The following is a 15,867-nucleotide window of genomic DNA, read 5'->3' as shown; positions in this document are numbered from 1 at the left end:
GTGATCTGCGCAATCCCGCCGCACCATCAGCGCTGATTGCCCAGACCACAAGCTGCCGAACAACACAAACAGCGAGAGGAGCAGGGAAGGCACCCTGAACCGTGACACAGGGGAACTTTATCGTGTAACACTCCATAGCCATCCCCAACAATGGCGAGAGCCACATAAGGATAAGCCCTGGAAGACTGGAGCGAATTGTGTTTGGACGCTGGCCCACCAAGCACGTGCTACACACCGCTTGAGCGCAGAACGATAGAACTAATGGGACTGTACACACACCCACCTAGTTTGGAGAAAGCCAACCTAGCGTGGACAGCTCCCAAACTCACCGTGCTTGTGACCATAAACACCCAAATGCCATTGGACAGGGTTAAGATCTTATGCTCAAACATTTCTCAGGAAAAAGTTTATTAGCCAATAAACTAAACTTGAGCTCAAAACTTCTCCTTTATTGCCTTATCAACAAGAGTTACCACCGTGAGTTTTCTTGTGATTGTAGCATGATGGCATTCTAACAGAGTGGTGAAGATCTGAAGAATGAAAGGCCTTTCAGGCGTCAATACAGGTGTCTTCAGCAGGCAGCGCAAGAGCATGATATCCCATAGGCATGTGTTATACCGAGTGAACCGACTGAATGGGAACATTAATTTCAGCAAGGCCATAATGTTTTGCCTTTCTATTACCCACCATACCTTTAAGCTGTATCTCAGACAAAATGCAACACCACCATGCTCCAGCAGATGGATCCAGCAGTCTCCTAATATTACAAAACGGAGGAAGAACTACTTTACCTCTATTTACATTAAAATGTACACCATAATGTACTTTTCACAGAATACAGAGTGTGTAGCCTACATACACAGTGATCTCATTTTATGGAATGTTCTGGGTAAAGCATAACTTGTGTGATTTTAAAAGAAACTGTTGAAGAAAATGTTAAAAAAGGCAACTTGCAGTAAGACTTTTGAGTTGTCTCGACAATTCTTTTTATAGTTCTTCTAAGTAACAATACTGCCTTTTAGCCAAACTAAATTATTTTGTTCATGCAATTATGATTGTCTTGTTAATAAAGATGTTCTTGTCACAACAACTGAAACAACATTTTTTGTTGTTGAGTCAATTTATTATTTTCTGTTTCCTGGTGGGAAAAAAAGTCACCACATTATCGTCTATTTACAAATGACAAACATGGACATAATGCAATGTTCTAAAAACCATAATGGACAACTTAGTCTAATATGTAGACAACATTCTCTTTGTTTGTAAAACATCTTTCAAGACTAAAATATCCAGCATACAGATTTAAGTGGGTGAACAATCCTCAAGAACGCTGGAAATCAACAAATGTAAAAAAGATGAGTTCTTTACATCACAGCACAACAAACAATTAGCAATAATGACAAAAAAAACAACAAAACGTTTAAATGAAGCCATAACAGTAACTGCATAATTTATTCATGCTGCAGTGCATGCTGGGAACTCACAAAGCCTCAACATTTCAGCGATATGAAATTCTTTGTTCAGACAACTGTGTTTGACTAGTTGGAACAACATTTGGGGTAATTCTGTTGGTCTGACAAGGGTTTTTATGTAGTTTCAAGAAAATAACATTTCTTAGTATTTGAGACTCAAAAGGTTTTGTAAACTGGAAAATAATGCAGTTACATTTTTTTACAGTGCACAGACTTGCATTGTAAACAACTCTTTAACATTTTGCACCACAAAATGAGGTGCTTTGACTGTGGATATTTGTGCCCCAAGCTCAATATACAGTCTCTCTCACACATGCTCACATTCAAAAGCAAAGATTAGAGAATAAATCAGCCAATTAAATCAGAATAGGTTTTCTCATTTATATCCTCAGGCTCCTCATCTATTGTTAAATATTTAAGAGGACGTTATTGTGGATCACAGAATGAGGGACCTGAAGGCCCCCTCTATAAACCTTGTGAATTCCTCTCTCTCCCTCTCTGTTCTTCTTTCCTTCTTGTTTCCTTTCTCTGTTGTTCATTCCAGCTTCTTTTGTCCCCATGGCAGAGCTCAACAGCCATCTGAACTGTTTTGAAATTTCTCTGTTTCCTTTGCAGATTCTCTCCACTGGTAAATTTTGATCTCTACAGTTTGCTGACATAGCCTGAGTGCGGTCTGCTGAGGTTTACACAATCAGCATAATCTTTCAGCTTTCAGATGCACACTTAAACAAGTATCACTCAAGTTATGTTCCTTATTTCATACCACAGTTTGCAACACAATAAAAACAACGACTAGATTAAGTACCACTATTCACACTTCAGCAGAGAAACATCATGTTTTCTTCATGTTTTTCAATATAGCTGTTTTTTTTCCAACAGAAAGTGCTGATGAGGCCATCCAGGCGGAACATCCTTAGCATCTCGTGAATCACGGGATTTAACTTTCTAAACGTAAAGTTAACAAGGACTAGTATGAGTATATAACTGTAGAAAAATTCCAAGTAAGTGCATGTCAAACGCCCTTTAAAAGACTTTTAATGTGACACGCTTTTTTTAAACAAATGAATGATCAGTGTTCAAACTTCTACTGCCATCTTCTACCATTTAGTGGACATTAGAGGAACTGCATGCAATTTACAGCAACTACCCATAAGTATGCACCACGGTGCCAGATGCCGAAACATTCGTGAAGCATGTTAATGTGATAAACTACACTTACAGGAGGTACTTTGAGATCTTTAGTTAACCTAGTTTCTTTTGTTGATTATTTGTAAGGCTCTGAATCTTCTTCAAAGATGTGAACGTTTGGAAATCAAACTAGTTTTTCTGGAAGTGAACTACTCCTTTAAGCACTCATTTTGCCTTGTAAACATGTTTCCTGCTGTACTGATAAATAACTGTGCACTCTGACTATGGGAAATGACAGAGCAACCTCTGAGCGACTGAAGTCTGCTCACACTGCATCTGAGATAGACACTATGGGCAATGCCTCCTGCATGACCATTGTCTGAAGCAAATGTCAAAACAATACAATATTACTGGCCAACGACAGCCTGTGACGTCACTATTGGCGCGACCCTGAGTACAAATGGACACTAGCCCTGAATCACACCAATAGCACTCAACATCCTCTTGTGTGTCTTCAGGAGCTGTTTGTTTGCAGCGTGCATCTGAGTGATTATTACGGAATCTTCCCAGGCAAAATATTTCAAGAAGTGCGTGCCTCCAAATCAGAGATATCTGACACCTAGGGACACGCACGACTTCTGAGTCATGTGCTAGGGCAAGGATCATGTGCTCTCAAACCACGAAAAGGGAGAAGAAAGATCTGAGGGAAGTGATTCAGGGAAAGTGATTCCCATCTGCTCAGGAGAAATAATAATACCCCCCACCTATCTTATGAAATAAGTTCAGACCATTCTCCTAGTATCAACAAGAAATATTTTATTTGCAACAAGGGTCCTTAGGGGAGACCACAGTAAAAGTACATTTCTGGCTGAGTTAAATTTTTCTTCTCAGTTTTTAGTATTCATTTAAAATGAGACAAATCTGCTATTATTTTAATCGTCAATCTATTATTTATCAGTTTAGATCGTTTATTAATGCTTGGCAAGTCAGGAGAAGACACTAACCACTCGCATATTCCAGTCGCGCTGATGGGGAAGGTTGTAACCCTATACCGCTATATTAAACTGTGCTATTCTATGACATTAGCGATGAAATTTTCACTATTTACTTTTATGGATTTTAAAAAGAAACCACAAGAAACAGGTGAATAAAGACTGACAATCGATGTTTAATGTTGAGAAATTATTATTTTAAGAAATGTAAAGCATTTCAGAACGTTTATGTGTCTCTATTCTATGAGAGCTGTGTGTGGAGGGAGGGAAGTGTTTTTTTGTTTTTTTTTTGAATGTCTAGATGTGTTTCATCTGTTTGCGCACATTGTTTTGAAGTATACTGTATAGCTGTGTTTTGCTATCAGGGCCGTCCCACGCATAGTTACGATGTGTTTATTTTATTTGAAAAAGTTAAAAGTTTTATTTGAAACAAATTAAGAGCTTAATTAACATTGCTTTATATTATGTTAAATAAATATAATTTAATGAAATGAATATTTGTTACGTGGAATGAGAGGCGAGAGGCGAGCGGATCCATATGCGAGCTTTATTGTAGGGACGAGACAGATACGTGGTCGTACAGGCAGGGTCGAGACGGGAGCAGACAGGTAAATAGGAGTGTCGAAGGTTAGACGAGAGAATAGTCCTTAAACAAGCGAAAATCCAAAGGCAGGCGGCGATCAGTCGAAAACGGGGAGCCAGGCGAGGGAAACAAAACAAAACACAGGGGACTAGGAACTCGGAGCAGGAACTAGGAATACAACAATATAATCACAATACGACAATTCAACAATCCGTGACATCAACTGGGGAAGTCCGGGCTTTATAGGAAGCCTGATTGGTCACGAGGGCTGACGCAATCAGTGCGGTGGAGGATGGGAGATGCAGTCCGAAGTGCAACGTAACAGTCAGAGTGAAGTGGAAAGATGAGAGTGACATCTGGTGGTGAGCAGTCCGTAGGGCACCGACCAGATTCGTGACAATATTAAACATCAATTTGTAAATGCACCAGGGTTTTTTGTTTTTTTTTTTACAAGCAGAGATAGATTTTGGCGTGCATAATATTATACGCAATTTTTGGCGTTTATATGATAAGCAGTTTTGACGTGCACATGATATGCAGTGTCTTGGCGTACATATAATACGCACCTAATCCTAACAATTGCTTATCATATTCACGCAAAGTCCATTTCTTCGTATAAATGGAACGCCAAATAGAAACAGAAACTCGTGTTAGGCCTATTGATACGCACTTTCATGAGATCGTGTTGACACATGTTCAAGTCCAAGACATAAACTGTGTTTAAGTGAATACTCTTCAAGCTGGCCACTTTGACATATTTTTGTGTGTATGTGATCGTTTGGACGCACACTCGAAGCCCAAAGTGTAATTTGCGCACACACAGTTCAGCTGGGGGAACAGCGTCTCTTACATGGATTATTGTGATTTCAACGTTTTATCAAACATGTTAGCAATTTATCAACAGTAAAGACAGCACTTTACAACAGTCGCCGATGTTCTGACGTTAAGTTACAATTTTACGGAGGAATGAATAAGGTAAAGGTATGAAGGTAAAGAAATTGAAAGAATAATTTTACCTCATATCTTCTTTTTTATGATCCTTGGAAGCTAACATCGAAATCAACAATATAATTTGCTTAATATCACAGCCACATTACTGTAGGCAGACGTTTGATTGTTTAGTTCTGTCCTCTATCATCATCTCAGTTAAAAACAGGGCTTTCATATTGCGTACTCTGTAGCTCCTCCGCGTGAGCGTGATCTCGCCACTGAATTGCATAGCAAAAAAGCATCATAGACAAATGTCCTAATATTACTGCATATAAACAGCTGGCGACTCTGGAGAGATAGAATTGGCAGCATAATGTATATAGCAATAATAAATGCATGTATTTTCTTAAAATCTCCAGTACCGATAGCAGAACCGTTAACGACAGAGCTTATCGATACTACGGTCTTTCATAATTTAGCACCGGGGCCGATTTAATACCGGGTTTCGGTGGAGATTCCTAACAATATTAAACTAGAAAGTTATATAAGTTTGAAGTGTTTACTCTGGGGCTAAATTCAATGGTGAAAACTGGGTTGAAAGTTTACTTTCCTCGCTTAAATGTGTTGCAGTACTTTTGGATTCACCTATTTAAGTTGCCCAGTGAAAATGAATTTCATCGTTTCTAGATCTCTAGTTAAGTACGTGTTTTCCTCAAAGGATGAGTAGTCACAATTGTTTTGTAACAAAATTCATTTAACCAGATGAGGTTAGACCTTTTTTGGGCTTGTTGTGAAGGAAAGTTAAAAACTAAAGTTGCTTGTATATATTTTGAACTTTTATCATATGTGTTCAAACTAACTAATCAGCATTATGACATAAACCCACATGTAAATAGAAAAGACACCTATTTTGAAAAAAACTGCTGATATAACAACTTATCTCTTAATATCTGATCTCAAACCATTGTTGGTTTAAGATGCCTTTTTTCTATATAAAAATATAGTCTAGAGTCTGTTTATATATAAAAAATACAATATTCTTTTTCTCATTTAAGAAATAACTGACTAAACTTGTACAATTGTATCTTAGCCTGAAAGTGAAAATAAAAATTTCCAAGGCCACACCTCCTGTGAGAAAGATATTTAAGGCTAAAATTTTTGAGTAGAGAATCTGAGATCTGAGATCATGGAGTCATTATACACTTTTCTGATGCTCTTTGTTGCTGTCTGCAAGTCTAATGCGCTCATCCGACCCAGTAATGGCCTTCGTGAATGTCGCATAAACTCAAGTTTAACAGCACTAGAGGTGCTCCCAGGGGGAGGCTGGGATAACCTGCGCAACATAGATGTGGGACGGGTGATGAACCTGAGCTATTCCCAATGTCAGACAACAGAGGATGGCATTTATCTAATTCCAGATGAAGTTTTTGTCATTCCACGGAAAACGAGTGGACTGGAAACTTACTCTGAGACCATCATGTCATGGCTGGAACAGAAAAGCTCCACATCAAGATCCATCAATGCAGATGTTTCCTTCCCTTCTGTGCTAAATGGAAAATTCTCTGAAGAAAATACACGGATGAAAACACACCAAGTGAAAGAGAATTCCGTAACAACACGAGTTCAGGTAAGTCAGAAAAGTGGGAAAGTAAAAGCTTCATAGTTTTTTAAAAAGATTTATTTTTTGCATTTTTGCCTTCATTAGGATAGGACAGTATTTAGACAGGAAGCGAAGTGAGAGAGAGAAAGATATATATATATATATATATATATATAAGCAATATCACATAAGTAGACGTCAGATATGGATGCATATTGGCACAGCTGTGATTCGGCCGTAGTCCAAAATTCCAAAACGTCACTTTAGAACTAGCAACGAAGGAATGTTGAGTTGCTACATTGAAAGCTTATAGTATCGCTGTATTAAAAGCCATGTGTTATGTTTAGTATTGGGAGAGAGATTAACTGAGAGATGCTGATTACCTACAAGACATTTTTTCAGTTGGAAATAAATATCTAAATTTACTAGGAAAAGGATTTAATTTTAGATGTATTAGTTTTTATCTTTCTTTTTCTTAGGTGCGTAACCATCTGTACACAGTGAATGCATATCCTGACTTTACTCTGGACTCCCGCTTTGCTCAGCAGATTGCGGAAATCGCAGACGCTTTTGAGAACAATCAAACACGCCTAGCAACTTATCTATCAGAGAAACTCATTCTTGATTATGGCACCCACGTCATCACAAGTGTCGATGCCGGAGCCATTCTGGTGCAAGAGGACTATATAAAAAGATCTTATGTCTCTAACAGTCAGTCAGACAAGTCTTCTGTCTCTGCATCAGCAGGCATTAACTTTTTTAACAAGGTTAATTTTAACTTTAGTAGCAAGGAGTCCCAGGAAACTACAGATACTTACCAGCAAAACATTACATATTCTTTAGTTCAGAGCCACGGTGGGGCTTTATTCTATCAAGGAATCACTCTGCAGAAGTGGCATGAGAGCACACAAAATAATCTGGTGGCTATTGATCGTTCTGGAGTGCCAATTCACTATTTCCTCAATCCATCAATGTTTCCTGATCTTCCCGTTCCAACTTTACATAAACTTGCCTTTTCAGTCCAACAGGCTGCAGCACGATACTACAACATAAACACCATTCCAGGATGTGTAGATCCAAATTCCCCAAATTTTAACTTCCAAGCCAATGTGAATGGCAAATCATGTGAGGGGCCAGTCACTAATCTGACCTTTGGTGGAGTTTACCAAAAATGCACTCCGTTGTGGCCAGATGGAAATGTCCTCTGTGATGAGCTTGCGCAAAAAAATCCAAATACTGGTGACTATACGTGCCGTCAACCGTACACTAGCTTTTTGTTAGTTTCAGAGACAGTAGAGCGGGTTTACAGTAATAATGAATGTCATAAGAAATGTCATTCATGCTGGGTTTTTTTGGATTGTTGTAAACCTGTATGTGAAAATTTTTACTTTGTTCGTCATGCAATAATTGACACTTACTGGTGCTCCACAAATCAGCCAGTCCCTCAGTACTCTGGATATCTTTTTGGAGGTCTGTTTGGACCATCTTTAGAAAACCCAGTAACCAAATCTCATGACTGTCCTCCAAATTACTTCGCACAAACCTTTTTGACTCATGGTATGAGGATTTGTCTGAGCAATGACTATGAGGCAGGAACAGTGTCTTCTGTGCCATTTGGGGGTTTCTTTAGCTGTAAAACTGGCAACCCTCTTGCAAGTTACCAGTACCGTTGTCCGCCTCAGTACAGCCAACACCTTGCTGCCATTAGCGATGGCTGTCAGATATTGTACTGTGTCCAGTCAGGTGAGTTTACTGGAGGCCAGTTAAAACCTATTCACCTCCCACCATTCACAAGACCACCACTGTTCAACATGATGGCGACAAACACTGTAGCTGTGATGACAGAAGGTGATCTGACCTGGATAAAGATTGGAGAAACAAAAAAATGGAGAGTGGCAAAGCCTGGTGAATTCAATCAAATGATTCGAATGTTTGATGCGTCATCTATCCAGATGTCGGGAGGTGAAAAGGCTGGTGTTGCCTGTGGTGTAATTACTTTTATTGCAGTTGTGGTGGCAGGAATTGTCATCTTAGTGAAACGAAAAAGCAGATTTTCTCACTTCAGGTCAAGAAGGGGGTATGAAGAGATTCACTATGACGGCCAAAGTGGTGTAGAAAGTCAGAGAGAGCAACAGAGTGCAAATGAAAACCCCACTCAACCTCTGTTGCCTTAGTTGTCAGAGTACATTAAGATTTGTTAATTATTCTCAAAGTTAAATCTTAATCAGCTTTGTAATCACATTTCACAATGTGTAGCATTTGCATTATTGATCCTGTTTTTTAGTAAGAATATAGGTCTATCTGTAATTATATGTGTTCAGCAACAAATGTAAGGCAGGTTGTGAATGATAAGGATTTATTTTTTTTGCAAACTCTGTGTTTTGCTTCAAGCGACATTTGTGTTGCTTGTGCATTTGTGTAAATGTATTCCTTATTAATTTATAATAATTGATTTATTGAATCATTTTATTATTTCATTTAATCATTTATAATGACCATTTAAAGCAATTTGCATACTCATTTTACTGATTTATTCATTGATTAGTCATTTATATTATTGTTTTATTATTATTTTTCCATTGTTTAGTCTTTTGATGTGTGGTTTCAAGGGATAAAAGAATGTCTCCATTTCAAGGTTTTTAACATCAAGGGATGATGTTGTAAAGCATAATTTCCCACTGCTGTTGCTTGTGGTATAATAACACTTGTAGGATTTGTGCTGGTCAGATGAAGTCACATGCACAACTAAGACTGCTCAATAAACTCCTTTATCATCATTACTTTGTCTCCTGCTTCTACTGTTCACTACTCAGTTAACGTTTTGGCTGATAAAAGACTGTAAATAAAGTTTTGGGTATCAGACAAAACACTTGTTTTGGGTACCAGACAGGACTTGCTGTTAACGGGTTTTGGGTATTAAACAACTTTGCTGGCTAGCTGTTCTGTTACCAGACAAAACGTCCTGGCTGGGATGGATCTGATATTTCTGGCATGATCTAACAGTTTCAAATAAACAAACTATCCGTATTCAGGCCTAGTGTCTGAAGTCTCTTTTTAATAATGTGGTCTTAATGCCAAATAGTGAGAACTACAACAGCGTGTTTTAGTGCCACATTAAAACAAACAAACAAAAAAATTCTAAGATTACGAAATTATTTTGAAAAAAATAAAAGAGTCAATAAGAGAATAAACTCGAAAATATTTTGAGAATAAAGTCAAAATTATGAGAATAAATTCAAAATATTTTAAGAATAAAGTAAAAAAAAAGATGGGTGTTATGCTTGGTTAACAGATGACACTGACATTAGTTTACTTTGCACATTGCTCCAGTTAATGATCAACGAACATGATCTTTAAAGGTGTAAAATGCATTTACTTATATTTGAGAATCAACATATTTCATGAACAAAATTTCAACGAGGGGGCCTTTAATCGGTCCGTGCCCAGGGCACCGGCGCTGCACCATAATCCATCCTTGCATGGTAATTATAGACTCTATAGTGGCAGTAAACACTGTAAACAGCAACCGTTTGTGTATCTGTGCTTAATGCGCATCTGGTAATTGAAAATCATTTTAGAAGGCTCTTGGCTCTTGGGGGCCCAAGTCGTCGCCAACCTTTGCCTAATGGAAAGCCCGCCCCTGCTCACAACGCTGCTTTATCACGCATTACAGGCAAGATGAAATGAAAATGACATTTAACATTTTTTGAAGAAATCCTTCAGAGAAACAGTGATATAAAATTTATTTTGAAATGTGCTTTAATCTACTCATCACCTTACTCATCACCTTAATTTTAACTGCGTTTGTAGTCGGCGCCATATTACTAGCCACTAGCCAGACCGGTAAACAAACACAAACCAGAAGGGCCAGGCACGTGCCTCCAATGAAACCGCCTGTATCATCAGTTTGCGTTAACGACCATCAGCCTGCGCCATCTAGTTTCATGACAGAACTTGGCATTTTGCTGACGTAGCCTGAGTGCGGTCTGCTGAAGTTTACACAGCTGGCACAACCTTTCGGCTTTTGCATATACACTCAGATGCACACTTATTATTCCTTATTATAAGCAACACAAGAAACACATCAACTACGTTAAGTATCAAGCAATATTCACACTTCAACAGATCAACATTATGTTTACTGCATATAAAACAACTATGAACACATTTTGAGTCGTGTTTTTCAGTAAAGCTGTTTTTAAACAAAAAGTACTGATGAGGGCATCCAGGCGGAACATGGGCATCTCCTAAATCATATTCTCTCCGAGGATAAAGTTCACCAGGACTAGTTTGAGTATAACTGTATAAAAATTCCAGGTAAATCTGAAATACCGTTTAAAAGACCTCAAATGTGAAATAATATGGCTTATATTACAATATTTGTTTCTAGCAAAACTCTTATGCAAAACAAATCATAAATCGCACAACCAAGACATGCTACAAAAACGAACGGTCAGTGTTCAAACTCCTGTCACGAATCTGGTCAATGTTCCGCGGTCCGCTCACCACCAGATGTCACTCTCACCCTATCACACACTGACTGTTGCTTTACACCCCGGACTACATTATCCATCAGCCACTGCTCCCATCACCTGCGCCCAATCAGAGACAGTATAAAAGCCCCGGTCTTCCTGTTACACTTCGCCGAGTATTGAACTGTGTTTAGCATTCATATAAAGCGTTTCCTGGTTATCCTGTTTCTTGTTTTCCTGTCTTGTGACCTAGCCTCGTTATTTTCGTTTAGTCTGTCTCGCCGCCTGCCTTTGTTACTCTTGCCTGTCTGACCATTCTCCTGCCTCGCCCATTGCATTACGTACGCCGCTGATCGACCCTCGCCTGTTTATGGACTTTTCTTCGTCTCGCTGTCTAAACACCTGTTTGCCATTGTTTGACCCTGCCTGCCTTTCGACCATGTCTTTGCCTCGTTGTATCAATAAAAGTCTGCAAATGGATCTGCCCGCTTCCCGTCTCCCCGTTACAACTCCTCCTGTCAATCTTTTTTTTTTTTTTCAGGGCTGAAGCTACTCTGCAAGATAGTGGCCCTGCAGGATCAATGTTCCCCACCCCAGCTTTAGTGTATGTTTAAATTGGGTAATCATGGAATTAGATAACAAAATGTCAAACCAAGTTTAAAAACCATTTATAATTTATTGTATATTTTGTATTGCATTACACACATTCATGCTGGAGGTACTCAGCTATGTTACTTTAACATAGTTACCTAAATGTACTAATTTTTATACTGATGACAGTCACCTTGGACATATTGACACCCATTATCTTGCTTATTTGTAACTAAGTACATGTCAAACAAGGTACTGAATCTCCTTCAAAGATTTTATGTCATGATCCTTGTGAACATTTGAAATTCAAACTAGTTTTTCTTCTTAAGCACCCATTGTGCCTTGTAAACACTTCCTGGTAAAATGATAAATACCTGTGCACTCTGACTGGGAAATTACATATCAACCTCTCAGTAAATGGAGTTCTTGCATACACATTTTCACATATATATTTACTTATATTTACTAATATATATATATATATATATATATATAAGAAAATAAAAATAGAAATGTAGATTTATGAATAATTCTATAAAAGTTTCAACCATTTCTCTTGAATTTCCTGTTGTGTGTAAGGCTGTTTGCTTTTGTCACAGATAGTGTTTGAAGGATCTGACGATCCTCAAATGCAAACTGTGTGTGTTTTGCCTCAGAGCAACCATGCATTTGTGTTGTGTTTTGCTTTCTTCATTTATTCTTCATTCATTTATTCATTTATAATCATTAATCATTTCATCATTATATTATTCCATTTAATCATATAATCATTTATAATAATCATTATATTCATTTATATATTCATTTTTTTTTTATTCATTAATTGATGAGTCATTTATATTATATTATAGTTGTTTTTTATATATATTTTCCATTGTTGTTTAGTCTTATGACTGTGTAGCTTCAAGGGCTATTTGTCTTCATGAATAAGAGATACAAGGGAATGTTTATGGAAACTCAAGGTTTATGGGATGTTGTTGTGAATCAGTTCGGTATAACAATACTTGTTGGATTTGTGTTCTCCAGACGAAGTCTGAGCATTGAGACATACGCAACTAAGACTATTCAATAAACTCTGCTCCTTTTTACCAGACTTCGTCTCCTGCTTTTGCTCTTCACTTTCATTGGCTTTTTCCTCAGTCAACTTCTTGGCTGATAGAAGACTGTTAATAGAGGTTTGGGTATTTTGGGTACCAGACAAGACTTCCTGTTAATAGGGTTTGGGTATTAGACCTCTCTGCTGACGAGTTGTTCTGATACTGGGCAAACTGATATTTTCTGACGGGATCTGGCGTCTGGGGGTGGATCTTAATTGTCTAGGCATGGAGACAGTGATCTAACATTTTGGCGTTGTCGGCAGGATGGAATAACACAGTGCTGTTATCTCCATAAGAGCGGAGTCAGGGTTGTTGTTTCTCGCATGACCAGACGGTGGAATGTCCCAGACCACTGGGCTTCTGAGTCCGGGCCACGAGTGAGGACGGGGACGACTCTCGCAGGCGTCTTCTCCTGGCTTAACTACTGCAATGCAGAGTGAGTGTGTTCTGTTTGGTATTCCATGGAAATTCGGTACGTACCGTGTGTTGGTAGCTATGCTACTGGGTCAGATGATATCATTTCTACAGTTATGGAGTGGTCAGATGTTAAGCTAGATGAAATAATTAACAACAATTGGAAGAGCATTTTAAGATCAGTAAACAGAAGCAGTAACACATGATTAATAGTTGCTAAACATACAACTACAGTGCTGAAAGGTGTTCTCATTTTAACCTAAGGACAACAGAAAAACTGAAGGGGTTAAACAGGGTTGTCAAAAAATGTTGAAAATGTTTTAAAAGTTTTTAAAGATATTTGTCAGATCAAACAGACGCTAACGAAATTGCTGTGAAAGTAAAGAGAATCTGGGCAAAAAAAGGGACAAGTTTGAACAAAAGCTTGAGGATGTTTGTCTTTGCACGTGGGAAGCACATCACTAACAGTAGGGCAAATAACTCTGAAATTTGGAAATTTAATGGGTTTAGATTTGATTCAACACCTTACTGGTGTATCAGTCACGTCTAGGTGCTGTGAGATGCTAGGACACATCTGATTTGTGGAACTATTCAATGCTGAGATTCTTTTGAGGATGTAACTACAGGGGTAGTTGGATTGCAGCTCATCTGCAAACTGCAGTTTTCTTCAGTTTGTTAAATTCAGGGCTCAATGACTGAACTCCTGAAGCTGGAATAGTTTTTGAGGAACTGACACAAGTAGCATCCACACTAGATACTGTATATCAGATACAGTGGCAGAGATTTTGCATTGGTTACATGACATCTATGCTAACCCAAGAACGGGACAATCGGAATAACTATCACTGAGGGGTATTAGTCTCCACAACTCATACCATGACTCAAGGCCTTTGCCTTGTTTATACAGTTCAGACAGTCTTTTTGCTTTGCAAAGCGAGTCTTTGTAATGTTTGATGTTAACTATTTGCTTTATGCATTGCATTGCATTATTAAGTAATGAGCGTCAGGACATGTGACAAGTGGTCCACGATGCTAAAATTGCCAAACATCATTTTTGGGAAATCTAGTTCATTTCATCTGAATTAATTCCAGATGGTCAAGATGGTGCAGAGCTCTTTAAGAAATTGTTTTAAGGGTAGAAAACATTTAGACAGTTTGGAACTCCAACAGTACTGGAGCTACTGCAGCACAGTACTACAACATAAACACCATTCCAGGATGTGTAGATCCAAATTCCCCAAATTTTAATTTTCAGGCCAATGTTAATGATTCATCCTGCAAGGATCCAGTGACCAATCTGACCTTTGGTGGAGTTTACCAAAAATGTACTCTATTGTCGCCAGATGGAAATGTCCTTTGTCATAATTTTGCGCAAAAAAATCCAGACACTGGTGACTATACGTGCCGTCAACTGTACACGGCTTCTCTGATACACTCTGAGAAAGTAGAGCAGGGTTACAATCAGTATGAGTGCCATAAGGAATGTCATCCATGCTGGTTAATTTTTGAGTGTTGTGACAATGTATGTGTTAATGCTTACTATCTCCGTCATGCAAAAGTGGACACTTACTGGTGTTCGACAAATCAGAAAGTCCATGAATATTCTGGTTACCTCTTTGGAGGTCTGTTTAGATCATCTTTGCAGAACCCACAGACCAAATCTCATGACTGTCCTCCAAATTACTTTGCACAAATATTTTTGACTAATAATATGAGAATTGGTCTGAGCAATGACTATGAGGCAGGAACTGCATCTTCTGTGGCTTTTTTTCAGCTGCCGATCTGGCAACCCTCTTGCAAGTTACCAGTACCGTTGTCCACCTGAGTACAGCCAACACCTTGCTGCTATTATAGATGGTTGTCAAGTACTGTATTGTGTCAAATCAGGTGAGTTTACTGGTGGCCAGTTAAAACCTATTCACCTCCCACTATTCACAAGACCACCACTGGTCAACATGATGGTGACAAACACTGTAGCTGTGATGACAGAAGGTGATCGGGCCTGGCTGAGGCTTGGAGAAACAAAAAAATGGAGACTAGCAAAGCCTGGTGAATTTAATCAAATAGTTCAATGTTTGATGCGTCATCTATCCAGATGTCAGGAGGTAAAAGGGCTGGTGTGGCCTGTGGTGTAATTACTTTTATCGCAGTTGTGGTGGCAGGAATTGTCATCTTAGTGAAACAGAGAAGGAAATTTTCTCACTTCAGGTCAAGAAGGGGGTATGAAGAGATTCACTATGACGGCCAAAGCGGTGTAGAAAGTCAGAGAGCAACAGAGTGCAAATGAAAACCCCACTCAACCTCTGTTGCCTTAGTTATATAAGAGTACATTAAGAATTGTTAATTATTTTAAAAGTTCAATCTTGATCAGCTTTGTAATCACATTTCACAATGATTAGCATGTGGTGCTGGGTACAAGGGTTGCTATTTAAAACTGTTTCACAGCTTGTATGAATTATTATATTTTTAAATATTATTTCAAAACCTGTGTTTTAATGAGAATATAGGCCAATGTGTAATAATAGGAGTTCACTTTGTGCTTGTGTTTTCATTTTTGAAACTGGTTTCGAGAGTGGTCTTTTTTTATG

General features: G+C 38.4%; 1 protein-coding gene and 1 pseudogene across 1 annotated transcript; both read left to right on the top strand.

The window, feature by feature from the left end:
- Positions 1-6,291: 6,291 nt before the first annotated feature.
- LOC127170318 (macrophage-expressed gene 1 protein-like) lies at positions 6,292-8,980 on the top strand. The gene is made up of 2 exons (XM_051118198.1): positions 6,292-6,732; positions 7,185-8,980. Exons 1-2 carry the CDS (start codon positions 6,292-6,294, stop codon positions 8,877-8,879), a joined length of 2,136 nt encoding a protein of 711 aa, XP_050974155.1. The 3' UTR covers positions 8,880-8,980.
- A 4,208-nt stretch (positions 8,981-13,188) lies between these two features.
- LOC127169270 (macrophage-expressed gene 1 protein-like) lies at positions 13,189-15,594 on the top strand (annotated as a pseudogene).
- Positions 15,595-15,867: the final 273 nt, after the last annotated feature.

This window comes from Labeo rohita, chromosome 8, assembly GCF_022985175.1.
Source record: "Labeo rohita strain BAU-BD-2019 chromosome 8, IGBB_LRoh.1.0, whole genome shotgun sequence".
Classification (NCBI taxonomy): domain Eukaryota; kingdom Metazoa; phylum Chordata; class Actinopteri; order Cypriniformes; family Cyprinidae; genus Labeo; species Labeo rohita.
Note: the sequence above shows the minus strand (reverse complement) of the source record. Positions and strands in the feature narration are given on the sequence as shown.